This window comes from Lagopus muta, chromosome Z, assembly GCF_023343835.1.
Source record: "Lagopus muta isolate bLagMut1 chromosome Z, bLagMut1 primary, whole genome shotgun sequence".
In the NCBI taxonomy this organism is placed as follows: Eukaryota; Metazoa; Chordata; class Aves; order Galliformes; family Phasianidae; genus Lagopus; species Lagopus muta.
The window spans coordinates 20371320-20398666 of NC_064472.1; the positions used below are offsets into that span (position 1 = coordinate 20371320).

A 27347-nucleotide genomic window follows, 5' to 3' on the forward strand; every position below is an offset into this window, starting at 1 on the left:
AATTGTACAACTACAGTTGTATCTCAAACTATCAGAAACATGAAGTCAACATTCAAGACAAAATATTTATGCTATTAGTTGCTACAGTTACACTGTAGGATATTGTATTATTGTCTGAAATTCACAAGGTAGCTATACAGAATAGTCCTTTCAGCCAGTTCTGCATCCTGGATGTGCTGCACTCATTGCTGAAGATTAAGGCCCCTTAGTCCTTCAGGCTGGGAATAGGAACTTGGGTACTTCAGTGTTCCAGAAGGGACATTGATTCCTCTTTGATGGCTTATAAGCAGTGTAGATTAAAGGTAGGAAGAATCATGTTTCCGTCTTAAAGATATTCTTATGTATATATAGAAACATAGGAATATATATCTATATCTGTATATATATATATATATATGTTCCAGCCTTTTCCATCCTCCTTGGCTAGAATTATGAATGAGGAAGTGAGTGCTGGAGGGGTCAGAGCCATCCTGTCCTTTGTAGAATAGACTTGTTGGCGTATAGGAACATGTGATTTAGTGAATATTTCTATTCAACAGACTGAGTCTTGCTCCCTGAAAGTTGTATCAGCACTTGCAGTGGCACTTGCCTGTAGCAGCTGTTCATATGTGCTTGAAGAGGTTGAGCAGCCTCCTGGCACTGCAGGAGTTGCCATGTGTGGTGTGCTCTGAACATTAAACTGATGGAAGTGATGCATGCGCCTTTCTCAGAATATGGTTTCGGAAGGATTTTAGGGGCTTTGAGATTTTGTTAATTAGCACCTATGATGCTTTACTATGTTTATCAGCATTAGAGACTTAAACATAGTGTATGTATAGCTGGTTAGACATTCTAACTTCTTCCCACTGCATAACTTTCCTTTCTCTCCAGTAGGAGAAATTCCTCATAGAATTATTTGCACAGTAATGCCAGCAGCAGGATAAAACAGAAGACCAGGATTATGTATTCTTTACTAATTTTAGTCTCACGATGCTGTGCTGCCAGTGGGAAATTTAGTGTGTAGGATCATAGTGGTTTTTATCCTGGTTAGTGCCCTGATGGCCATCCTGAAAGGAAAAGAAATTAAATAAATTGGAGTGCTGAGAGAAGCTAGGACAAATAGTGATGCTACTGTTGTCTGACTGTTACTTTTGCTGTGTTGAAAAGAAGGTGAGATATTCTGGGTATGTTATTTAACCAGAAAAGGAAAATCCTAGAGGTTCCAAATATATGTGATTAAGTTAGATACGAAGTATTATTTACAGATAATTTTCAGTTCAGAAAAAGAAAATGCTTAAGGAAAATACTTAAAGATATTAAACATGTGTTTAAGTACCATTTTGGACAATAGCAGAAACAACTCCCAAATCAGTATACTATCTGTTGAATGTAGAACAGTCTTTGAAAATGCATACTTTAAAAAAAAAAAAAAAAGGAAAAACTCAACAACAAACAAAACAACAAAAACAAACAAAATGGTAGTGGTAGTATGGAGGATATGTTACACTTATTTTTTACTGAATAGTATATTTCTCTTTTTGTGAAGTCTTACTTTTTCAGTTCGAGTTTTGCATTTGCAAGTTATGTAAAGACTGCCAGATGAGGGAAATTGAAGCTTGCGTGGATTCTTAATGTGTCAGGTTACAGTTATACAAAAGCTGATCTGATGGTTCCACTTCATTTATCTGTTCTTGAGATGTCTACTGTGTATAGCTGCCTTACTGCAATGACGTTTGCTCTTGTAGAGGGCCTTGCATGAAACTGGGGACTCTAGGGGGAAAACCAAAGTTAATTTGAATTCATCTACCCTTTCATATATGCAAAACAATCTATTAACATTTGGCATGTTTTCTGCAGATCGCTACAATTTCTCCAGGGATGGCATCATGTGAAAACACTCTTAATACTTTGAGATACGCAAATAGGTATGGAAAATGTTATTAAATATATGCTGTTGATTAGTGAAGTTTGGAATGCTGTTGTTCCATAATGTAGAATTGTTTTAGCTCCCTGAATATTTTTGAGTGTTTGCATTTGATAATAAGATTAAAAACAAAATAATGTTTCAGGCTCACATTTAATTCAATTAGTCACTTTTTGCAACCATAACAGAAGAATCAGTAGAAACTGCATGTAATCAATTTTCCAGAGATAAGTTAGTGTGGAATGCAAGGAATATAGAAGATGCTGCTATTTTTGCCCCTTTTATGAAGACATCTCCTCTTGCTTTAGGGAGTTGTTGTGTACTTGTTATTCGTAATGATTCTCTGGAGTGCTGGCAGGGATACATTTCTGCACTATGTTTTTTCTGTCCCCTCATAATTTTGAGGTGTTACAAGCCTATTTGATGTATCTGTCAGCTAGATTATTCATTTAAAAATTCCACTTTTGCACTTGTCATGATTTTGTACTTCTGAACTGTAGACAAATATCTGAGATAAATAGAGAAAGAGCTGGTTAATCCTACAATGATTATATTATCAGTGTAGAGAAATTATCACCTCCAGAGACTGTCAGCACCTCTGGATTTGCTGCTGCTGCTCTATGAAAACATTAGCTTCTCTTCAGTAATTTTAGAAGGAGCCTTTCCCAGTTGTGGTTCTCTTTATTTACTTATATCTTGTTTGTGCTGCATTCAGATCTGCTGGAGTTTTCCAGCCAGAGCCAGAGATTGCCAAGAACAAAGGAGGCAAGCTATGTATGGGCTGTTAGAAATTCTGTTCATTTTTCCAGAATAGGCTACCACCTAGTGGCGTAGGATTAGCTTTTTTTGCCTGAATGAAAAGAGCAGAACCGTGCCTTGTGCATGCCCTGGCTGGCCACTAATGAGCAAAAAGAGTGCTGTAGAAGCTTACCACTGACTCCTCCTATAGTCTGAGTTAGTGCCTGGAGCGAGGGAATTAGTAGCAAATCTGTCTGGCTCAAATTCATGTTTGATTTCATTCCTTGTGAAGTCTCTTGCAGTTATGTAAAGGAGGGAATTCCATGTTGATCAAGACTCATTGGATTTTCCTGTCCCATATAACATGTGTTGTTGAATTGATAACAGAGGGGAAAAAAAAAAAAAAACAACAAACAAAAAAACTACAAAAACACACACACCGATTTCTAGTATATGAAGTAATTGCAGTGAAACTTTTTCTTCCTCTTGGTGTCACATTTGTATGTTGAGAGAGGGTAAATGCTTACCACTGTAAATTTGCCTCATGTTTTCTGGGTTTTTTTAAGCTTTTTTTATTCTAGCAATGTATCATTTTCATAATACAGGTAATTTATAAGTGCTGAATGCCAGTGAGTATGCAATGTAAGAAAGTGAGCAGGACAGAAAGTGTTGTAGCCATACAGGGTTTGATACTTTAAATGGAGCAATTTGATAGAATCTTGAATGTGTATTAACAGCATGGGCTGAAATCCAGAGTTCTCTTTCAAAAACACTGTATTTGTAGTCTCCTGCAGAAGTGTTTTAATTTAAAGCTTGTTTTGTCTGTTGTTAAGCTATTAAAGAAGAATTTTAAACAAAGAGTTGTTATTTTAACTGTGTTTACAAGAACATTTTCTCTTAATTTGCTGCTGTATTTTGCTGCTGCAGAGTAAAGGAATTTGGAATTAGTCCTTCGGACATTCCCTTCTCACAGGGTAGTGGCAGTCGCTCTGATCTCTCTCCTTCCTATGAGTATGACGACTTTTCTCCTTCAATCACCAGGTCTACTTCATTCTATACATGGAATCTTTATTTTTAAGTTTTCGTTTTGGCTATGTAATTTTACAGACCAAATTTTCATTCGTCCCCTTGCCTTGAGTCACATATACTTTTCATTTTTATTTTGTTTGGCAGGTGATGGTTCTGCATGATCTGCAATCATCTTCCCAGTATTCTGTTCATCCTCCTTAAACATCCACCCTTTTTATCTAGGCTTGCTATTTTCCTTCATGCATTTAAAAAAATAATAAAATGGTGATGTCACCTTTGTATATTTAGTGGATCTAATCTAAAAAGTCTTTTTATAGAATAATTAATATATTTCTGAAGTTATTTTAATCAGAGGATATATTCATTCTCTGGGATACTTGGTTGCAAATAATGATTTTCTTCAGAATTTTGATGGATTTGCTTATAACAGCTCGTGAGTACTGAAAGATTAATTTTTTTAAAGCATATTTGTATGCACAGAAAAAGAAACATGTCAGGCTTTGAGTATCAAATGAACTTTTCTGTCATATGCTTTTATTGTTAAGGAGTTGGTGTTGAGAGCTTGAAAATTTACACCCCCCTAGCATTTTGATGGGGAGTGAAAAAATGACTTTTGCTGAAACATGAACTTTAATTTACATGTAACTGAAACTGAATTATACTTTGTTGTTGTTGTTGTAATACATTTATGGCACATTAAATTTGTGAAGGTGATGTCATCATCCGTATTAAATGAATTAAATTGCATATAAACCCGTAGAGCTTTATTTTTAGTGATGATGGCTACTTTGCATATTAAGTTACTAATTTGAAAATGAAATATTCTCTAATTGTAGGGTGAAAGAGCTAACCATTGATCCAAGTGCTGCAGGGGATATCCGTCCCATTATACACCATGCTCCCAGTCAGATTGATGACTTGGACACACAGTGGGGAGTGGGGAGCTCTCCTCAGAGAGATGATCTTAAACTGCTTTGTGAACAAAATGTAAGTGGCTTATTGCATTATGTGTAAAGAGAAGGTCATAAATACGATCCAAGTGCAAATCCAAAGTAATATGTATATGTAGCCTGTTAGCAATTAAGTGGCTAGCATGCATCTTCATCTTCTCACTTTATAGTTCATTCCCATAGAGAATTTAGAAAGAAAATTTCTCTGGAAGGCTGAGTGAAGAGAGAATGCTTTACTTTTCTTTACCTTCCTTGATGATTAGAACTTTGAATGTGTTTGCAGTGCCTGCTCTGACAGTTATTTGGTGTGCATTTTTTCCACTGTAGCTTCACCTCTTTATTTGGCAGTTAACTGTATCCTGGGAAACTAATCCATTTTATTTAAAATACTTGTGGTTTTGAGCATTATTATTTGGGCATGCAGCACCTATTTTAAGTTAGTATGCCTTTCTTTGCATGTACGAATCATCATTCTTATTCTAAAAGAATTTGATTTTCATGGTGAGAAACCCCAGTTTCCAGTGTGAGAAAGCTGCACCGTGTTCCCAGAACGTCTTCCTGTGCTGAATATTCAGGAAGCTGGCTTCTGAAGGACATTTTTGTTTCACTGCTGATTTTCATCTCTTGTCTGGATTCCTTAAGTATTCAACAGAGATTAAAACTCAATCTGTAAAAATACTGCTGAACGATAGAAAGGAAAAGTCAGTGTTTCTCAGACACTTGCTCTGCAATCTTTGGCATATTTCTCTCATTTTATTAACTGTCCCTACAACATGCTCAGAGATTTCTGAAATCTAGCACTGAACTGACAGATATTGTTACATATCATACTTTTTCATTGTTCACTGTGGAATTCAGTTAAGCTTTGCAATGTATTTTTATACAGACTTCAAAGGCATGGTATAAGAAACCATACTGTCTTGCTAAAAAATTAATTGCAACCTACCTAGCACTTTTGCCTTTGATTGTTAATTGTCTGCAGAAGTCCTGTCTGGCCTAGTTTGTAAATCTATGCTTTGCATTCTTCTAATGTGTTAACTGCTTTATATTTTATAGATTTTTTCCTTCATGTTTATTCCTTTTTTTTTCACCCTGAGAATGAACTTAATCCCATTTACCTGAAATGTATTGAATTTGTTCTTTTTTTTTTTCTTTCTTCCTAATTATTCCTTGTCTATTGTGATATCCGCAGCAAAGGCCTTGGTAGAAAATATGGTTTTCATTAGGTATTGAAACCTACTAGAAATTACCTTTTTTCCCACTATTTTAACTTGTTCTTCTAACGTGTTTTCCAGTAATCACAAGGATAAGTGACTGGAAACGTTTAATGAATATGAATTAAATGTAAATCAGTTGACATTTCGATTTTTATTAGCGTCTCCCCTCAGTTTTAGAGAATTTAATGTAAAAAATATAAAATTCTATCTGACAAGCTGTGCTTTTTCATATTTCTTTTCATTCTGCATGATGTAATGGAACATATTCAGTGTATTTTCTGCAGCCACACTTCTTTCCAGGCTGATGATTTTAATTTTTTATAGGAAGAGGAAGTTTCTCCACAGTTGTTTACTTTCCATGAAGCTGTGTCACAAATGGTGGAAATGGAAGAGCAAGTAGTAGAAGACCACAGGACTGTCTTCCAGGTAAAGCACAGAGCTCTGTTTCATTTTATCCTAATCTAAGAATTTGGGTTTTACCAGTCAAAAGAGCATATCCCATGTATAATGTGAAATATAATCTAGTCATTACTCTGCACCAGGGATTTTGTAATTTTTTTTAATTGCATGAAGCCCATTGTAGTGAGCAGGTAAGACTGTCTACTTAGGAATGTGTCTGAGAAGCAAAATTTTAATACATTTCTGGGATGACAGAAACGTATGCTTCTTTCATCCCAGGAAATGTATTAAAATTTTGCTTCTCAGACACATTCCTAAGTAGACTATATAACATTATTTTTCAGCATAGTCACCACCATTAGCTACACATTTTTGCCAGCAGTGAATAAGAGCCTGCATGCTGTGCTTGCCTGCATTTGGCATCTGCATAGTGGCCTGGAGCATGGCTTTGCAACATTGCTGTCATCACTGCTTGTCTCCAGCAGTGTTCAGCAAACATCAGTGAGTGCCATTTTTTCCATATTCAGGGGGAATTCAGTGGCACACACTTCTGCTTTATCCACACTTAAATCCTGCCCATAGTAGGGAGGGTTGGAACTGATTGATTCTTAAGGTATCCTTCAACATAAGACATTTTATGATGCTATGATGATGTCATTCTGTCAGACTGCCCCTCATGCTGCCAATAAATACTGGTGAAGATTCAGCCTCAGCTGTCATTGCCACCAACATCCACCTCTGACATCATGGGCCAAAGTAATAAATAGCAGGTGTTACTTTTGGAGCAGCCCTCATAGAATACTGCCTTCAATTATCCTTCTGTTGATATCTCCTTTTAAGATGCTGAGATCCAGAACAGACCAGTATTTTTGTAACTGCCTGTTTGCTTCCTGCTTACAAATACATAAAAGTTTTCACCTGCAAGTAGTCAGGGTCTTTGGAAGGACTACTCCAACACAGTGTTCATAAATCCTTTTACAGTCAGGAGATGAATTGTAATAGTAAGTACAAATAGCTATTTCTCAGCAAGAAGTGGGAGTTCCTTCTGTTCTTAACCCAAGAATCTTAATGCATGCCTTCCATTTGGAATGTCTGCTTCAAAAGAATACAGGACATTAAACCTGTAGGATACACACCTCAGTGTAGGCATCAGACTTTATGGAGCATTGATGTGTGTGCATGTAATACATTAGGATGGTAAATAACACATTTAGTTTTGAAACATTAGCCCTGAAGTAAAACATGCAGAGGTGTGTGAAAGTTATACTCCATATGCTGTGAACCCTGTATGATGAACCTATATTATGAACCCTAATGCTTGGAACTTGCTTGTTCTACTGCTTGGAGAGGCTGTTAGTTTAAGATGTTACTGCCCCTGTGTGTCCATCTGGCCTTCTGTTGGAGATTACTTTTAATCACCATCAGTAGAAGGAAATGTGTTCAATCTTTAGCTCTCATGTTTACCACCTTCCTTGATGGTTTATGGCATGGGTGGAAGTGTACTGCACCAGTACGAAATCTCTGGGTTGTATCAAGCAGAGCTCATCTGTTACTAGCTTTCTCTGGGAAGCTGATGATTCTGGGATACAAACTACCCTACACTGATTTAAAAAATAAAAGAAAAAAAAGAAGGAAAAAAAAAAAAAAGTCATCAATGGAATGAATTGTGCTCTAGATGTGTCAGTTTTCCTTAGATTCTTGGATATATACGTTTACATTAGATGAGATGAATCCTATCCCAGTGTGAGTTCCATTTGTCCTTAAACATACATGATGTTTAGACTATGCTTTTGACATTACTTGGCTGCTGAGCACAGAGGGAAATACTTAATTTCAGTATTTTGGTCCCAGCATGCCTCGAACTGTCAGCCACTTTCTCTTTTTAAATCAAAGCATTTTTAATGAGTAAGTTTGCATGGTTCTGTGAACTTCAAGTTCCTGATTGCAATCTTTCCTGCATGACTTTTTAAGCTACTCTTTTTTATTGGAATGCAAAGGCATATTCCTTTTTCAGTACTCATATCTGTGTGAGGAGTTATCATATGCAATATAGACCTTGAAATAGCTCTCCTCTTTTACAGCTTGTCAGATTTGGTTTTGAGTATGGATATAATTGCCTTGGCTCCTTGACTGTAGCAATGAAAGTTCCAAGAGGGACTAGTGAGTGATGTAGGCAAGCTAGTAATAGCAGGCAAAAGGAGGCTAAACTTTTTTGCCTCAGTATTCTCTAATTAACTGCTTGTCATGCAGCTCTCAAATGTTTGGTTTGGTAGGAAGGGACTGGGAAAGCAATGTCCCTCCCACTGTAAGTGTAGATCAAGTTTGTAACTCCCTGAGGAACCTGAATATCCACAAGTCTATGGGTGCCAATGAGATGCATTCCAGAGGCCTGAGTGAATTCATTGATGTAGTTACGAGCCCACTCTGGATGACTTTTGAGAAGTCAGTGCTGGTACTCATACTCTTTAATGTCCTCATTAATAACATTGACAATGGGGTTGAGTGTACCCTCAGCAAGTTTGCTGATGACATCAAGGTGTGGAGTGCAGTCAACACACCAGAGAGATGGGATGCATCCAGAGCAATCTAGACAGGCTTGAGCAGTGGGCCCGGGTCAACATTATGAGGTTCAACAAAGCCAAGTGCGAGGTCTTGCACCTGGGTGGACGTAACCTCTACTATCAGTACAAGCTGAGGGATGAAAGGATTGAGTGCAGCCCTGCCAGAAAAGACCTGGGAATACTGGTGAACAGCGAGCTGTACACGAGCCAGCAATGTGCTCTCACAGCCTAGAAAGCCAATAATGAGCTGGAAAAAAGAAGCATGGACAGCAGGTTGAGAGATGTGATCCTGCTCTCCTGCTCTGGTGAGGCCTCACCTGGAGTACTGCATCCAGATGTGGAATCCTCAGTACATCAGAGACATGGACCTGTTGGAGTGTGTCCAGAGGAGGGCCACAAAAATGATCCAAGAGCTGGAATACCTCTCCTACAAGGAGCTGAGAGAGCTGGGGCTGTTCAGACTGGAGAAGAGAAGGCTCTGAGCTGACCTTATAGCAGTTAGTTATTAGCAGCCTTTCAGTATCTGAAGGGGAGCTACAGGAAAGAGGGGGACATTCTCTTTAGCCGAGTCTGTGGTGATAGAACAAGGGGAAATGGTTTCAAGCTTAAAAAGGAGAAAATTTAGGTTGGATATAAGGAAAAAATCTGTACAGTGATGGTGGTGACAGGTTGCCCAGAAATGTAGTGGATGCCCATTCCCTTGAGACTTTCAAGGTGAGGCTGTATTGGCTTTGGGCAACCTGATCAAGCTGTGGATTGTCTCTGTTCATTGCAGGGGAGTTGGACTAGATGACCTGTAGATGGCCTTTAATGATCTTTTCCATCTCTAAGGATTCTGTGATTCTAACAGCGCTGCCATCATAGACGGTGGCAAATAGCCCATAATTGAAACTGAAGCATGAAAGTAGAACTGTGTAACATGGTTGATGATGTGGCTGTTGGAACTAAGAAATTGCATGTAGAGCACATGTAGTTTTTCTGAACTGAAAATACGGATTCGTTTTAAGACAGAAATTTGTTGGAGTGAGACAATTAAACAGTAGGAAATACAGTCATCTTGAGTGTAAGTAGTAATTCATCTCTTTATTTAAAACCTGTACCTTTGCTAATGTTTTTTTGTTTTGCTGTCTTGATTGTTTTTTTTATAACCTACCTAGGAATCTATTAGATGGCTGGAAGATGAAAAAGCACTTCTTGAGATGACGGAAGAAGTGGACTATGATGTGGATTCTTACGCTACCCAACTTGAAGCAATTCTGGATCAAAAGATTGATATTCTGACTGAACTTAGAGGTAGATCACTTTTAATCACTTTTGCTTGATTAGCAATGTGTAGTTTGGGCTTGTATTTTGGGATATTTTTCCCCTTACACTGTCATGTACATTAGAAGAAATGATTGTTCTGCTGCCTAGGCAAAAGTTCATATCTATGTTCCAGTCATTCTAGTTTGAAAGAAAAATCTCTGTTACACCTCCAGGAAGTATGGACTTGTTTCTGTAACTTCCTTTTCCTTTATTCCAAAATGTTAAAGAGAAGAAAAAGAAAATGCAAAGAAGATGCACAAAAAAAAAAAAAAAAAAAAAATAGTTTCAGGATCTGTGTTGGGCATAGGCATATCAGTACTCATTCTCTCTTTTTCATTACAGATAAAGTGAAATCTTTCCGAGCAGCTCTCCAAGAGGAGGAACAGGCCAGTAAACAGATCAACCCAAAAAGACCACGTGCCGTTTGAAAGAGGCCTTTGCTGCTGAAGGAACCCACGAACCCATACTGCTGTAGCACACATTTGTTACAAAACCCAGTGGCCCTAAGAACTCAACTACTTGAAAGTGTAAAAGCGTTAGAAATGTCTGTGGAAATGTCCTGTTTCTTATTCACCTGAGTGACATTTTCGATTTTGTGTGAAATGCTCCTATGATGTCTACAAAATGCTTCTAGACCAGACAGCACAACCATGCAGGGTTTAGATCTGTGAAGCACTTTGTTTAAAATATTTCATTTATTCAAATTGTGAATTTTATGTTGGGAAATATTTGCCATGTTTTTAACAATGAAGTAAAACTGTGGCTATTAAAAAATCACAGTATTTCCATATTACTATGTTCGGGTTTGTTACAGAGATCAGCTGTGTAGTTTTAAATTGTGTTTGCTTGCATGCTCACCTCACTAGTGGTTGTACATAACTTCTCTTCTGCAGATAGCTGTGCTTACCACTTCCTGTTCTGTGCCTTGATGAAGGCTCCTTAACCCTAAACATCCCCCTTCTGAAGCACAGCTTTAAGCAACATTCCTTATTTTGTCAATATAAATTGCTTTTAGTGTATGTACATTTTTAATGTCTTTTGAAACTTTTTTTTGGTGAGTAGTTCATTCATTTCACAGAATGTGCCATATCATTTGAACAGGAACTGTAAGAGCTGTTAGAGTGGACGAACAGCTGGACATTCCATCCTCCTTGTAAAAATATGGATTCTAGATTTATCCGAAAACCATGAAGAATGGTTATATAACACTTTTCTCAGTTAAAAAAAAAAAAAGAAAAAAAGAAAAAAAAAGAAAAAAAATATAAATTAGTTGATGTATAATAAAGGGTAATGTCTAAGTACCGAGGAGAGTTGTATCTTAGGATAATGCAGATATGCAGCATGTGGTATGGTGTGATAATGCTGTCAGAATAAAGGTACAATCTTACCTCTGTGTATGGCTAGGATAACTGTCAAAGTTTGGGGATCTAGCTAAATAAATACATTTTGGGGATCTAGCTAAATATACTGGCCTTTCACATACTGTTAAATTGGCTTTTGATGCATGACAGATTTACATGTACATTAACTGTAGTTTGCAGGTAGTTTGAGTAGCTCTGTTGCTTTAAAAATAGTAGCTAATACCTATTTTTCCCTTTGTATGCAGTGCCAGCAGCTGAAAAGTGGTGTGAAATTGCATCATTTAAGGATTTGCACAATACCTCTACCTAGTGCTAACAGGAATTCCTCAAGTAACTAAATTCTCACAAATGGCGCCATGTGTATCAGCACTTCTTGGCTGGTGGCACTCAAGTTACTTTGTGTATCCAAAAGAGATTGACCTTTCATGTAAGAACTTCTCATCAAGTGAAGAGCTGTAGACCTCTCTAGGAGTTCTCCCTGTTTCCAGGAGTTTCTATCAGCAGACTTTCCTGGGAACTGCTGAAACATTACTTTTGGAATACAAGCCTGTTTGCTTGTGTAAGGCCTAGAGGGAAATAAAGGGAAGGCAATGAAAAGAGAGTTAAATGAGCCAGGAATTCTTGTAGTGTTTAATGTTTGTATCTCCCATAGGAAGGTAGGCTATGGGAAGCTCTTGTCGCATCATGGTTAAAAGAATCAAAAAAACCTCTTGTGTGTAAACATGAAAACTGAAGAAAAAAAAAAAAAAAAGCCAATGTAGATTTTACATAATGTGTTTAATAAATTAAGCTATTAAATGAACTACAAATGAGAATTCTATCAAAGTTCTGTTCCGTTTTGGGGAGGGTGGTACTTTGTAAACATGTGAGTGGCTGCACTTTTGAAAAGGCCTCTCGATTTTTGATTTTTTGAACTTTGTTTTGAGACAAGAATTGGAGAATAGGCTTCAAGACTGTTGAAAAAAATTAATGTCTTGTGACTCCATTTTCAAGGCATTATTTGCAAATTTTCAAATGGAATGTATGGAGTTGCAATCCAAAGTTCAACTCAAAAATCCAACTCTCTTTACCAGACTTCCATAAGCCTTATCTTAGCAGAGATAAATATCCCCTGCTTCACAGTCATGCCTCATTCATGTTGGCATTTTTCACAGTACTTAGATTTGTGAAAAACTGTTTTCAAGGACAAGGCATGGGAAGAGTAAAATTTCATCACAAATCTGACAAACGCCTTGAGAGCTCACTAAGAATTGCAGCCATTGCCAATGAACCAGGGGGATACGTTTCACAAAAACAGGGTCACGTACCTCACTATTTTTGTTGTTATTGCTCACTTTATGTTTTGGTAAGAAATATTTTAAAATAATTATTGATGTACAAGTACTTATATTTTGTATGCAGCCCAAGATAATTCCTGTTCACTCAATGTGGACCTGGCAACCACAAAGTTAAGACACCCTTAGGTTATTTTGTAATACCAGAGAGAATTCTTAATTTCTAGAAGAACATCTGAAGATCACAATATGGAATTACAGAATGACTCGGGTTGGAAGGGACCTCAAGGATCACCAGTGTCATCCCAACTGCTATGTGCAGACACCACCCATCTGATCAGGTTGCCCAGGGCCCTGTCTAGCTTCCTTGAATACCTCCATGGATGGAGCATCCACAGCTTCTCTGGGCAGCTGTTCCTCTGCCTCACTGCCCTCTGACCAAAGAATTTCTTCTTAGCGTCTAAACATTTTTTGTTTAAATCTGCTCACCCTTAACTATCACCATCTGCCTGCGTAAAAAGTCTCTTCTGTTCATAATCTCCTCTCAAGTACAGGAAGGCTGTGATTGTTTCCTCCCAGCTTTCTCTTCTCCAGGCTGAGCAAGGAGACCTTGCTTCCCCAGCCTGTCCTCAGATTGGAGCAAACGCTCCAATCACGCCTCCCTTTCGTTGAGGGGAGCACGCAAAGACAAGAGGCTAAAAAAAACCCTGTAAACACCACACCTAAGTTACAGTTCACTCCTTGCAATTCCAGGAGGTGCACACAGCTCAAACTACTCCTCCCTTTCTTTGGGGGGAGCACAAAAAAAGTGAAGCTAAAGCAACACTTTCTAGGTTTCAGTAGAGTAAATAAAACTTCTCGGAGAGGCACACACGTTTAAGTCACAAAATACCACTTCCTCACTTCCCCAAGAGGCGCACACACACACACACACGCACAAAAGGTTCAAGTTTCGCACTTCAGTTACCAAATAACCATAGAGGTCTTCCCGAGGAGGCACACACGTATTAAACAAAATGCAAATAGTCAAAATACGTCCCCGAGAGGTACACACATAAAAGGTAAAGTTTCAGAATATGGAGCGGCCTTCCTGGAGGACTCACGTCTAAATTTTCAAAACTATCGCTCCTTGCAACTCCAGGAGGTGCACACAGAAAAAAGTTTCAAACTATACCTGGAAGGACAGCACTCTCACAGCGGGTATCCTGCACACTGCGCCAATAATAAAATGTCTCGCTCCAATTTATAGGAGGGAGATGAGGTTCTTTTAATATCCGTATACCCAGCGTGAGATTAAGAAACAACGGTTCACATGTTGGTCCGACCAGTTTACTACAAAACCTAAGCAGGGAGACGGGGAACGGAAGGAGGGTGATAGAAAAGATGGGAAAGAAGCAGGAGTTGTGTAAAGTGGGGAGAGTCACCATCAGGATCCAGCAGCCGTCCCGTTGCACGGCGTTTGAAGGTCCCAGGCAGACGCAGCGGGGGGCGGGGAGCAGCAGCAGCGTGGCCGGCCTTGGGCAGCAAGCAGGTAGTGAAGGAAGTCGCGGAGCCAATCCTTGAAGCTGCAGCAGCGCTCAGGCAGCAGGCACAGGAGAGTTTGACAGCATGAAGGAGTCACCTCACGAGGAATCTGATGGTCAGGAATCCTTGATCTTCTTCGTGAGGAATCATATTGTCAGAAACCTCCGTTCTTCATGAGGAATCTGCTGCCAGAAAACCTATCCTCATGGTTTTCAGTTCCTCTTTTGTCCTCCTTGCTCTCCTGCCTACGTGACAAGGATGGGCCTTGAGCAAGAGTCATTGAGTACCCCCTGAGATGGCCATCATCCTGAGATCGGTCCACACAAAGGAGCACTTCACAGCTGTTTAGCTGCAGCTCATTTCGCTCTCGTTGCCCCTGGCCTTGTCCATCAGCATCCCCCAGACAAAGGATCTCACAACCTTTGTTCAGCACTTGTTCATCTGTGTCCTTCAGACAAAGAATTTCACAATCCTTGTTCGGGACTTGAACAAGTCCATCTGTGCCCCCAGCAAGCTTTGAGACACAGACGTTAACAGAATAATACCTTACAAAATAGACTTAATGCTTGCTTTTACTGTGGATAATTTTCTGAAAGTAAATTAGTTGAATCTCTGTACCTTGACAGTGCTTATGAGTGGGTGTGATGTTATCTTACACAACGTAGTCTAATGAAAAATTAGTACAGGGTGTTTAGATAATGTGCATGGAAATCACCTGTCTGTATTTGCTGTCTTTTATTCCTAAGTGTTTCTCTTCTTTTTTTAAATGCTGTCAGATTTTCATGGATCTCAACAGTGCAAGCAGTGTTGTTTTGCAAGTCTTGACCCAAGCTACTAGTCAAGATACTGCACTGCTGAAGCCAGCTGAGGAACAACTGAAGCAGTGGGAGACACAGCCAGGCTTTTACTCTGTCTTGTTGGTAAGATACAGTGGGAAAAGTGTTGTTTCTTAACTTGTCAGCAAGTTGAAGGTGACTTTTTAGAACGGTGTTGGATAGTGACATCTGGCTAAGGGTGGCATTGAGTTGTCATGGTCCAGCTTGCTGGTGTCCTTACAGAAGCTGTGCTTGGCATTGTCCTCACTGTCTCTGAGGAGATCTGATTCCCAGGCATTTAGGTAAGGGAGAAAATAGAACTTCTAGCAGCATGAGTGGTTGAGCCTCTAGTGCTCCCACACTTCCAGAAAGGTGTCCTTAAACAGCTGCCAGCTCTGCTCCATTCCTATACTCCTAAGCAGAGTTGTTTCCCAGGGGATCTCATCCACTAACTCCTTAAAAAGCTGTGGTTCACTCTCCTGAAGTTCAGGGTCCTGACTCTGCTCTTTGCCAGGCCCATACTTCTCAAGATCGCAAACTGTGCCAGGACATGGTTGCTACAGCCCAGACTGTCTCCAAACTTAACCTTTGCTTCCCTACTATTCATCTGTACAAACCTAGAGACACAGCCAGGCTGTAGATCATAGTGGGTACCAAAGAAGACATGCAGAAAAGAGGCAATAAAATTCCACCTACTTTCACTAATCCTTGTGAGTAACATAGCCTGTACCAGATAAAAGCTGAAATTCCATCTAGTATCCATTCAGAGAACAACTCTGTGATAGATCCTGCTGTACTTCCTGGATCTACAACAAAACTGAAGCAGTATGAACAAATGTAAGCAACCGATGTGACACAGTGAATGACGTGGCCCACTGCTATGATGGACGGGGAGTACTGGACAATCATATTCTATTTCCTCTGCTGTAAAGCAGCATTGAAACACGATGTACCAGAGAAACATCTGTTCCTCCCGTATTGCCTGTGCATACTGCTGTTGCTATATAACCATAATTCATAAGAGGTTCTACAAGCTAGAATTGTTAAGTTAGAAAACAAGTAATTCAGTTTTCTGAAACACTCCTTCCTGCACATGCATGTACCTGAATCACTGATTTTAAGAACTCTGTAAAATGAAGGTGAATTTTGAAGTACTTTTTGGTTATCTTTCTTCTCCATTTACTGCGGTCTTATAGAAGATGAGAAATACCACACAAAACAAATGACTAATGTTAGTTAATAGTTAAGCTCTCAGCTCTGCACGATGCCACAGTGCTATAATTACCATTTTCCTGAGTCTTAGGACAGATCAAAGTGGATAATGGCTGTTGTGTAGAGTTAACACAAGCTTCTTTGGGAAAACTACACCTTGTCCATAACAACAGACACGTAATCAAAACATTAAGTGGCTTCACTCAGTTAGGATACACAAGTCATCACTTTGAGGCTCAATGAAAGGTCTAAGCTATGTTAAAATTCCCTGTTTTCTTACAAAAGTAGCTTCCTGACTTCACAGATTCACAGAATCATAGGGGTTGGAAGGGACCTCCAGAGATCATTGAGACCAACCCCCCTGCCAAGGCAGGTTCCCTACACCAGGTTGCACAAGCAGGTGTCCAGGCAGGTCTTACCTCCAGAGATTCTCCTGGAGAATATTTTCAGAGGAGACTCCACAACCCAGTGCTCCATTTGTGCAGAACTTCCTATGCTGCAGTTTCCGGCCGTTTCCCCTTGTCCTGTCTCCACTCACCACTGAAAACAGTCTGGCCTCGCCATTCTGCCCCCCACACCTTAGATATTTATAGACCTGGATCAGGTCCCCTCTCAGTCTTCTTTTCTCAAGGCTGAACAGACCCAGTTCACTCAGCCTTTCCTCATAGCAGAGATGCTCCAGGCCCTTCACCATCTTTGTGGCCCACCGCTGGACTCTTTCCAAGAGATCCCTGTCTTTTTTGTACTGGGGAGCCCAGAACTGGACGCAGTACTCCAGATGAGGCCTTACCAGGGCAGAGTAGAGGGGGAAGATCACCTCCCTCGACCTGCTGGCCACGCTCTTTTTAATGCACCCCAGGATGCCATTGGCCCTCTTGGCCACAAGGGCACACTGCTGGCTCATGGCCAACCTGTCGTCCACCAGGACATCCAGGTCCCTCTCTGCAGAGCTCTCCTCCAGCAGCTCATCCCCCAACCTGTACCGCTGCATGCAATTATTCCTCCCCAGATGCAAGACTCTACACTCTCTTCTGTTAAACCTCATCTGTTTTTTTTTCTGCCCAGCTCTCCAGCCTGTCCAGGTCTCACTGAATGGCAGCACAGCCTTCAGGCATGTCAGCCAATCCTCCCAACTTCGTATCATCAGCAAACTTGCTGAGGGTGGCCACTATCCCCTCATCAAGGTCATTGATGAAGATGTTGAACAAGACCGGACCCAGCACAGACCCCTGAGGAACACCGCTGGTTACAGGCCTCCAACCAGACTCTGCACCACCAACGACGACCCTCTGCGCTCTGCCAGTCAGCCAGTTCTCAACCCACCTCACTGTCCACTCATCTATCCCACAAGATAGTTGACTAAAACAAAAATCTGTAGATTCTGGCCATGCATTAAGACTGCCGGTCAGCTGGTAATTTTCTGCCAATTCCTACAAAGGTTCAAAAGTACTAAGACAGTTGATAAAGGAAATATTGACCTCAGTAGCTTATACAAAGCCCATAAGACAAATGCTCTTGTTTCTGAAAAACACTTAATGGGATTTTCTTAACAGTATTAAGTTGCTAACAGACTTGGAATGCCATTGGTTCCTGGAGGACAAATGGAAGACGTGGTCATTTCAAATCAAAAGGAAGCATTTAACTGGAATTACTACATATCCATTTTTGTTGCCAGATCAGATTCTACTGTATTGTAGGAATATACTGAGATGAAGTTCATGATCAGAGAATACAGATTTAAGTTATGGCAGTATCAATCCCCGTGTCATTGAGTATACTGAAAAATACAGTTTTGTGTGGAAGTCCAGCTCTTCAGCCATGAACAAACTGAATGCGTTTAAAATATGCAGTAGTATCTCCTCTTCTGTTGTCTGTGATAAAATAGCACATCTTATTCTCAATAGGAATCAAAATGTGAATGCTGTATTCTGCTGCTTTTGTGAGAAGAGCTTCTCCCTTTTCAGTCACGTGGGATTAGATAAGGCTTACAGAAGTAAGTACAGAAGATCTTTCACTCTTCTGGTAAAGTCTATGAGAAATGGATGCCTTCTGAGTTGAAGCCATGCAAGAGTCTGAAAAAAGTGAAATATTCATGTCACAATTTCTATTAATTTATACAGCAGATTAAATCATTTCTAAGACATGCTTACTGGCAAACATTCAAGACAGCACAAAAGTATCCATAATTAAATACAAGAAAGAACTGTTACACTGTTACATTGGAAGTTACTACTAAGTTTGCCACTTTAGTGCTACAGGTACATTTCCAGTCCAGTTATTTATGTTGCATCCTACCAGGTTTGCTACATCTCTGTAAAGAGCAGTTACAGCATTGACTGTTACACTGACAAACAAGCAGGAATTTTAGATGATTCTTGTTCCAACTTGGAGTTAATAGCCAGAAGCCAGACAACATAGTAGGAAATTACAAATATTTCCAAATTATGGTACAGATTAAGGCCCAATCCTGAAAATAAGTAAGGGCTGTGCAAGCATGCAGAAAAGTGACATTAGCAATTACGTTTGTAGAAGAGATGTAGAAGTGCTTAGAACAGACATTACAGGAGTAGGGATCTTTATCTAGTTGCTTACGAATACTGTAAGCAGCAGTTAATACACATATAGAGTTTAAGTGCTTCATGTTCAGATTGGAAAGAAAAGAGTGTTTGGCATTCAGTGGAATGCAGGGATACTACTTTTCCTGTGTGACCCACTATTAATCTGTTCAGCGTAGGTATAGAAGCAGGTGGAATCTGAAGAAGCTTAGAAGGAAGGCAGAAAAGAATTACCGAATGAAATCATCTATATCCATGGAGCGGGCTCGTTTTTCAGAGTAACCTGTATCTTTTAGGACTGTCTGTATTTTCTCTGAAATTTTGAAATTTTCAGGTACTTCCTGGCAATAGAAAAAAAGGATTCAAATTACTTTTCTAGTCAAAGCACAGAAAAATATTAACTTATTATTTCCCTGCTTTTAGACCTGCTTCTTTTAAGCAATGTAAGCCGTACTTTTTTTTTTTTTTCTATGGATTACTGTATTCTTGTGTCTGAAATTATACCTTAGCCCATTCACTATAAATGAATCAGTAACAGTATTGCTAATCTGACACAAGGTTTTCTTAGCAGGCTGTGAGGTCAGTCCTTGAGACATGTACAGCCACTGTATTAACAATGTCCTCAGATTTAATTTTTTTTCACTGCAATTTAGTAACAGTTTCAGATTTTTCTTTAAGAAAAAAAGCTAAATTTCTCCCTTCCCAAAACCGTCTCAGACACGCTTTTGCATGTCGAGCCTTTCCATTGTTATTTTTTTATTCTTACAGTATTAGAATTTAGGTCACAACTCACAGGCTTAAAATTTGATGTATTAAAAAGGAACTTACTGTATTATGTAAGGAACAATGAATTCGGTAGTTGTGATCCAGCAACTGCTCTACAGCACTTGACCTAAAGGAAACGTAAATCTAGAATGAAAGCTGATCTTCAGTTTGCCTTTCTGTTAGACTTCACTATAAAAATAAACTATTGACGACACAGAGTTGTTCTTTTTAAACAGATGCCTGTTAAAGGGTTATCTCCTAAAAGTTTCATTTTGTAAGAGTTTGTGACCTCAGCATAAACTCTCCTTCAAAGTTTATTCCAGACTCTGATGGCATGCATTTAACACTGCCATGCATTTTCACAAAGTGAATGGTGAATTGGATGAACTCTCAAACTTTGAAAAATTTTTCTCGAATAGAAGTTACTTACTTGAAGGCTGCAGAGAGTGTCTTGTTTTTCCTAACAAAGGCTATCCTTACCAGACCATCCCATTCCTGAAATTGAAGTGTACAATCTTTACTGAAAGGAAAATACAGCTGCTACAATCAGAAACAAACACTTGATAATTTTGCAACCCTAAATGATCTTTCAGGAGAGTATCTTTCTTAAGAATTTCGTGAAAAAGCACACAATCTTGGACAAAGTAATACAAGTTGAGGAGAAAAAAAAAACACTTCACCCAATAAAACCACTTGCTCTTTCCTGTGGCCAGGGCTTCCAGGTGAAATTTTAAATGCTGAAGATGCAAGATGCTTCAGGAATATTTGAATAGTGCTGGACAAGGTTGGAAAAGTCTTTAAGATCAAAACACTTCAAAAATCAACTCCAAAAACGTTATCTTGTAGCATCTATCTTCTGACACCGTAAAGAGTGACCTGAAGACATTCTTTTTATCATAAACAATAAAGCCATCAGCCAGAAGGGGGAGCACTATGAAAGGCACATTATGAGTTGCAACTCCCCCGCTGATACGGGTCAGTGTTGTCAGAAACAGAATCATAGAACAACTTACATTGAAATGGACATTGAAGATAACACATTCCAACTCACCTACCATAAGCAAGGACAACGTCCATGATATTGGTTACCCAGAGGCCCCAGCCAGCATGGTCTGTAACATCTCATTAGTTAGGACACACACACCTCCTCCAGGAAGCCTGTGCCAGTGCCTCACCGCTCTCTGAGTAAAGAATTTCTTAACATCTAACTTAAATTTCCTCTTCTTTAGTTGAAAACCATTTTCCCTTGTCCTTTCTGAGTCTGTAAAAAGTGAGTCTTCCTCTTGTTTATAAGCTTTCTTTATGTAAAGGAAGATGGTAATGAGGTTTCCTCATAGGCTGAACCAGCTGAACAAGCCCAGCTCCCCCAGCCTGTATTCACGGGAGAATCCTTGAAGACATCAGGTCATTCTTATGGCCCTTCTGTTCTAAATCTGTCCCAACATCTCCAGATCCTTCTTGTGTTTGGGGCTCAAGACTGGATGCAGTATCTCAGGTGAGGCCTCATAAGGGCAGATCAAAGGGGGACATTCCCATCCCTCACCCTACTGGCCACCCTGTTGATGCAGCCCAAGATACACTTGGCCTTCCAGGTCACAAGTGCATGCTGCTGGCTTGCATCAAGACTTTGCATCCTCAAGGATCCCCAGGTCCTTCTCTGCAGGGCTGCTCTCAAAGAGTTCTCTTCTCATAACGTACACATATCTGCGATTGCCCCAACCCAAGTGAAACACCTTGAACTTGTCCTTATTGAACTTCCTTAGGTTCACAAAGGCCCACTTTTCAAGCCTCTCCAGGTCCCTCTGAATGGCATCCCTTCCTTCTGTTGTATCAACTGCACTACTCAGCTGAGTCATCTGCAAATTTGCTGGAGGGTACACTGAGACCTACTTTCTAGATTGCCGATAAAGATGTTGAAGAACACTGATCCCAAGACGTCCTGGAGGGAGACCACTCATCATCAGCCTCTACCTGGACACAGACCTGCTGGCCACAACCTTCTGGCTGCAACCATACAACCAATTTCTTCACTGAATAATTTACCTTTCAAATCTACATCCTCTCAATCCATACATAAGAATGCGATATGATAGCATGTCAAAGGCCTTGAAGAAGTTCAGGAAGATGACATCATTACCCTTCCTTTGTCCATTGATGCTGTCACTCCATCCTAGAATTCCATTCAACTGGCCCTTGGACAAGTTATGCTGGCTGACTTGGATCACCTCCCTGTCTTGCATGCAAGATAATAAGTAGTATGTTACACTGTTAGTAGAGCATACGATGCTCACCTGGAAGTTGATGGGTGGTGGTGGGTTCTTTGGCTCTATTCTGACAACACTGGATTCAACTTTAGGAGGTGGCTTGAAGTTGTTTTTTCCAACCTGTTAGAAGTTAAGCAGCTGCATGATTAATCCGCACATCTTCACATTCATAGAAACATAGTTTTCTCTTCAACAGCTTTGTTATGTAATGTATACCTTCATCAGATGGTCCACTCGAGCTAATAACTGAGTATTAATAGAAAGTCTGCAGTACAGCTTACTTCCTGGTTTTGCAACCAAACGAAGTGCAAATTCTCTTTGAAACATAAGTATTGCACACCTGGGAGAAACAGATATGACAAATAAATCCTAAGTTTAATCAACTTTTAAATCAAAAGCCAACTAGCAGTAAGAAAACACATCTTTTTCCCTCTCAGCACTTAAAGCAGTGCGCACACGTGCTTAATTAGCTCGGATTGTTCAAAAAAGCCTCACTGAAATCAGTCAAATTGTTTCAGTGCTACTGCAGAGTTTGGTTATTTCAAGTGGATGAAGATCAAAGAGACAGAGACTAGTCTCAGAGTTCTGTGTGTGACTAACAAATAACTTTGAGTATTCCTATGACAAATCTTTCAAACCCAAGTTCTCTAACTCCAAAAACTGACAAGTAACATCACTAAAAGAAGTCTGTCAACGACATATTGAACACCACATAGAAGTACCTGGTCAGCTACATTTTTACACCTTATGGACAATAGGAAATGTCATGGCTTCAATTCTACCCTTATCAACCTTATTACCTAATGTAGGAAAGCATTTGAAATTTTACTGTGCACTGCTTATCTCTGGAGTAACAATCAGTTGCAATTCTAGTGCAAACAGGAGAAATTCTTGAAGACTAAATCACCTCCTTGTGCACAACACATTGACTAACCTACAGGCATCAGCAGTTTCTACATTACAAAAAACAAAGAAAGTAGGAGGCTTTTTCTTCTATCTGTCAATCCAGAGCATTGCTATTTCACATACCTGAAAAAGGGTCTATGAAGCAATAACTTGAAAACAAATGGTGAAGAAATCTGAGGAAAAAAGTACTAACATCAGTACAACTTCCCAGCAATTATGAAAAAAAATTTTGTCACGTTGTTTAGTCTATACCTGGTAAGGCAAGTTGGCTACACATGCATCAAAAAATGGTAAGTCTGTTTTCAAGACATCTCCAACTTTGATTTCAAGTTTGTTTGCCAGACACCTAAAGAAAAGTACACTGGGGTTACCTTCAGATAAGCATGTTGCTAGTGTTTGCCAAAGCAGCTCCACTGCTTTAAGTTCACATAATTTCCACAGTTGATACTTACGTGCCTTGGACTCTTTTCTGAAGTTCACCCACAAGTCTGGGATCAATTTCACAAGCAATAACCTGAAAATAATGTATATATTTGCAATGCTTCATATGAACTCCTGACTGGGTCTAAAATTACAATTGTAAAACAGGTGCAAGCAAATGTTGCTAGAAGATTAAGCAGCTACTCAATATTTCCATCAGGCTATGTGTGGTTTTTTTCCTGCCTGTCTAAAATAGTCTAATCCCTACTCATGTTCCCTACTAGAGGGAATGCTTGGGGAATTCTGCTTCACAATGACAGAAAGAGCTGACATCAAAAGATCAAAAAGCTATGAACGTCACAAGCCAGTTATCCCTGTGGTAACCCAGGTATCCCTTCAAAAAGTCAGAAGGATCATGAGGCTCTGCTTTCACGGCCTGTATTCTTACTGAAAATCAAGATCAAGCGAGCTTTTGCCCTCTGCAAAAACAGAGGTTTCTGCAGAAACCTCCTGGTTTCTGGCATCCCTGAGCTCGTTTTTAGGACACCTACATTACGCTTTGACATGCAAGAGATACAAGATAAATTGATAATAGCAATACAGTTTGACAAAAACATATATGAATTACACAGACAAAAACTCACTGGAATTATGCATGTTGAGAAAAATATAAATCAGTTAGTTCTACTTACCTGGATGAGACAGCAAAAGACCCTTCTGTTTGCCACAGTCTAAGCCATAACATGATTTAAGTACAGGAGGAAGTCCACACTTACTTTTTTCACTTTCTCTAGCATCTTTACAGTCAGGTTACCAGTTCCAGGGCCTACTTCCAGAACAACATCTGTACGCCTCAATGCAGCCTAAGAATAAATAGCATCTCAGTATTTTTCTAAAACAAACTTGTAGCGGTCATTCAATTTTAAAATGGAAGGCATGTGCAGCTCAATAAAAGCATGAAATGAACTAACAGACAAATATAAATGTAGTCTGAATGAGAAGGGGGAAAACAGTGAAAACAATAATGTCCTACAATTTAATTAAGTGATGCTTTAGATGAGTACAGAAAAGTAAGCACATAGCCACCATTTTTAAGAAATGCAGTAAAATGTAAGTAGTACAAAAAAGCATCTCTGCAACCATAAAAAGGATGCAGAAAAAAAAATGCATGAAAGCGTGTTTTTAAGCAAAAATTCCTTCTGCTCCTGAGCCCAACTCTGAGGTTGAGCACCTCCCGCAGCCGCTGCCCTAACAGCACAGCACGCTGAAAGAACTTCCCAGCTCTCCAAGTGACAGCGATTAGGTGCAGCAGGCACGGTGGGCACTCACTTCCCCTGACACACGCACCCACACCAGCACGGCCTCACCATTACTTTCACAGAACCCCAGAAGGGCTGAGGCTGGCAAGGCTCTGTGGGTCCACACCCGGCTCAACCTGAGCAGAGTGCCCAGGCCCACATCCAGCCTGCTTCCGGAGATCTGTAAGGAGGGGACCTGCCTCCTCACGTGCAGGCTGAGCAGTCCCAGCTCTCTCAGCGTCTCCCAGGAGGAAAGGCGCTGCTGAGGCGCTGTGAGATGAACACCTCGGGAGGGTAGAATTGTTCGGGTTCCGCGCAGGCACCTGACTGCCCAGCGGCCCCGCGAGCACACGGACAGCGCCCTGGGGCACGCACCTTTTCGATGATGCTGTTGACGACGAGGGGGTTCTTCAGGATGTGCTGCCCGGCGCCGGTGTTGAATAAGATACCTGCGGGAAAGCCAGACGGAAAGTTCGCGCCCCGCGCCAGCCCGACCAGGAGACGCGGCAAAGCGCGGGCGCTTTCTCCATTAAGCCCACGAACCCTCCGACGCGTATCCGTGTCGACAGCCCGGCCTGCACTCACCGTTGGCGCGGCCCTCCTGGAGCTGCTGCCGCGGCCGCTTCTTTCCCTTTACTTTAGGCATGGCGGCGCCGCTCCGCACCGCGCGCACGTGCGGCCGCCGCGGGAGGGCACCCGGACGGCAGCTCCCGTCGGGCAGCGCGGCAGGAGCGCGTCACCGCGGCGCTACGGCGGCCGCGCGGGGGCGGAGGGGCGCTCTCGCGCCGCGGCTGCGTGCCGCCTCGTGCTGGGGGGCGGCCGCTCGAGCGCGGGGCGCGGTCACAGGGCGGTCCGTCCCGTCAGGGCTTTGCCGTCGTCTCTTGTCCTCACAACGAGATAACTCAGAGCCAAGGCGCTCTGTGCGGAGGCAAAGCATGAGTTCCTGTCGTAACCACTCTGCCCCGCGCCACAAACACAACTCCGCGCAAAGCGTGAGCCTCCTCGAATCACGTCGCACCCGCCGAACGCCGCCCAGCCGAACGGCAGCAGAACGCCCGCCGCCCCCGCACAGGCCAGCCCGCGCCCACCTCGCGCACGCGCAGCGAAACGGCGCCTGCCCGGCGTTGCAGCGGGCAGAGCCCGTCCACGTCGCGCGGAGATGACGTGTGCGCGGCGCGCCGGGGAGGCGGGGTACCGCAGCTCCGGCGGCGGGTGCCGGCGTGTGGCGCGAGCTTCAGAATAGGCGGGGGCCGCGCGCACGCCCCGCCCAGCCGCGGTGTGCCGTGCCCCGCTCCCGCGCTGCCGCTGTCCCGCGGGTACTCCTCCGGTATGCAGGGCGAGGGAGCGGGCTGCTGGTGGGCGGGGCGCGGGGTGGAGCGGGGCGGCCTTCCGCGGCGCGGCGTGGCGGGCAGTGGTGGGTAAGGAGGGGGGCGCGGCGCCGAGCGGGGCTGGTCGGTGCTGGGCCCGGCGCGCTGCCGTGTGGAGGCGGTAGGGGCCGGCGGCGTCCTGCGGGAGGGAGTGGGGCGGGACGAGCAGCGGGAGCGGCCTGCGCCGGGCGGGGGCGAGCCGCGAAGTTGCGCGGCGTCGTGCGGGGCTCTCCGGTGCGCCGTGGCGTCGGGCAGGTGCCGGTGCCGCTATCGTTACGGCGGGTTGCCGGGACAAGGACTCCGCGCTGCCGTCGCGCCGTCCGCCCGGCCCTCGGCGCCGCTGCCGGCTGCTCGCGGAACGGGTCCGACCGGGCAGCGCCGAGGGGACGGGGCGGCGCGCTGCGCTGCGGGGAGAGCCGCGTCCTGCGGGACGGGGCGGGGCGGCCGCAGCGGTACACACGGCTGTTCTTCTTCCCGCAGGCTGACGTCGACGGCAAAGCAGCTTTTCCCCGAGTCGCACGGAGGGCCGGCGCGGCTGCGGTGAGTTCCGTCTCTCTTTTCTGTTGCCTCGCAGCACGTGCGGGGTGTTCTGAGCGCCGCCGCTGCCTTCGAGCGTCCCCATCCTCGAAACGGTGCTCCGAGAGGCGCCGGCAGTGCGTGGGAGCGCCTCCTGTGGTGCGCGCACTCCGGGGCTTCGACTTCCTGGAGCTCCGGTGCCCACCTCTCCCGTCGTTGCCTGTCCCGCTCCATCGCTGCGCCGTCCTGCGGGAGATCGCTGCGTGCCATAAATCTGTGTGTATGATGGGCTTATCGCTCAAAATGGATGTGTAAACTTTGGGAAGTGTGTCTTCAGATGTAGGTTTTAACTGTGCTGGAAAGGCTTCATGTTAATTAATTTGATTAATTAACCAATTAATAATTAGTTTAATGCCCCTGCATGAGAGCAGGCTGAAACTTGCATTTTTATGTCTGCTGTTGCATGCTAGTTTGTTGTGAAGCGTTCAGTCTTGTTTATGAAATGGCAAAGGTGAGCTGAGTTTCAAAGAAGTTAGATGAATAAGATGGGCTGTGTGAGTTAGGTCATCATGAGAAGTTTCCGATGGCTAGACAAGGGGGAACATAACCCTCATTTTCAAGAAGGGAAAAAAAGCCATGCAGGAAACTACATGCCAGTTGTTCTCACCTCTGAGACTGGCAAGAGCATGGAGCAGATCCTTCTGAATGCCCTACTGATGCTGTGATTGGTGGTAACCAACATGGCTTCACCAAGAATAAGTCATGCTTGGCAAACTTGGTGGCCTTTTACAGTGGAGTTACAGCATCAGTGAAAGACGAGCAACTGATTTCATTTACCTGGCCTTGTGCAAAGTGTTTGATTTTGTCGCATGTGACATCCTGGTCACCAAAATGGAGAAAAATGAATTTGACAGATGGACCACTTGTTGGATAAGGAATTGGCAGAATGATTGTACTCAGAATTGTGG

At 42.2% G+C, this 27347-nt stretch overlaps 3 protein-coding genes across 11 annotated transcripts in view; 2 read left to right on the forward strand and 1 right to left on the reverse strand.

Annotated features, from left to right (window-relative positions):
- Positions 1-11374, forward strand: part of KIF2A (kinesin family member 2A) — a 56281-nt gene extending 44907 nt beyond the window's left edge. For 3 of the 5 annotated variants that reach the window (XM_048930648.1, XM_048930649.1, XM_048930650.1), the window contains exons 16-21: positions 1837-1904; positions 3569-3682; positions 4507-4657; positions 6162-6263; positions 9955-10090; positions 10445-11374. In XM_048930648.1, coding sequence (XP_048786605.1) covers positions 1837-1904; positions 3569-3682; positions 4507-4657; positions 6162-6263; positions 9955-10090; positions 10445-10530 — 657 coding nt within the window. In that variant the 3' untranslated portion in view covers positions 10531-11374. The remainder of the gene's footprint in view (positions 1-1836; positions 1905-3568; positions 3683-4506; positions 4658-6161; positions 6264-9954; positions 10091-10444) is intronic. The other 2 variants (XM_048930651.1, XM_048930653.1) reach the window with 1 other exon arrangement.
- Positions 1-27347, forward strand: part of IPO11 (importin 11) — a 483265-nt gene that overhangs the window by 383365 nt on the left and 72553 nt on the right. Inside the window, exons 1-2 of one of the 5 annotated variants that reach the window (XM_048930639.1) lie at positions 25674-25823; positions 26344-26403. Coding sequence is in view for 2 of the 5 variants with exons in the window: in XM_048930638.1 (XP_048786595.1) it covers positions 14960-15181 (222 nt within the window). In the remaining 3 variants the exon portion in view is untranslated. The other 4 variants (XM_048930642.1, XM_048930640.1, XM_048930643.1 and 1 more) reach the window with 4 other exon arrangements.
- On the reverse strand, positions 15193-25222 carry DIMT1 (DIM1 rRNA methyltransferase and ribosome maturation factor). Its single transcript, XM_048930688.1, has 12 exons — positions 25082-25222; positions 24872-24945; positions 23975-24061; positions 23231-23292; positions 23031-23124; positions 22902-22951; positions 22089-22212; positions 21900-21992; positions 20039-20103; positions 19672-19735; positions 19078-19184; positions 15193-18360 (listed from the first exon to the last, which is right to left on the reverse strand). Exons 1-12 carry the CDS (start codon positions 25140-25142, stop codon positions 18318-18320), a joined length of 924 nt encoding a protein of 307 aa, XP_048786645.1. The 5' UTR covers positions 25143-25222; the 3' UTR covers positions 15193-18317.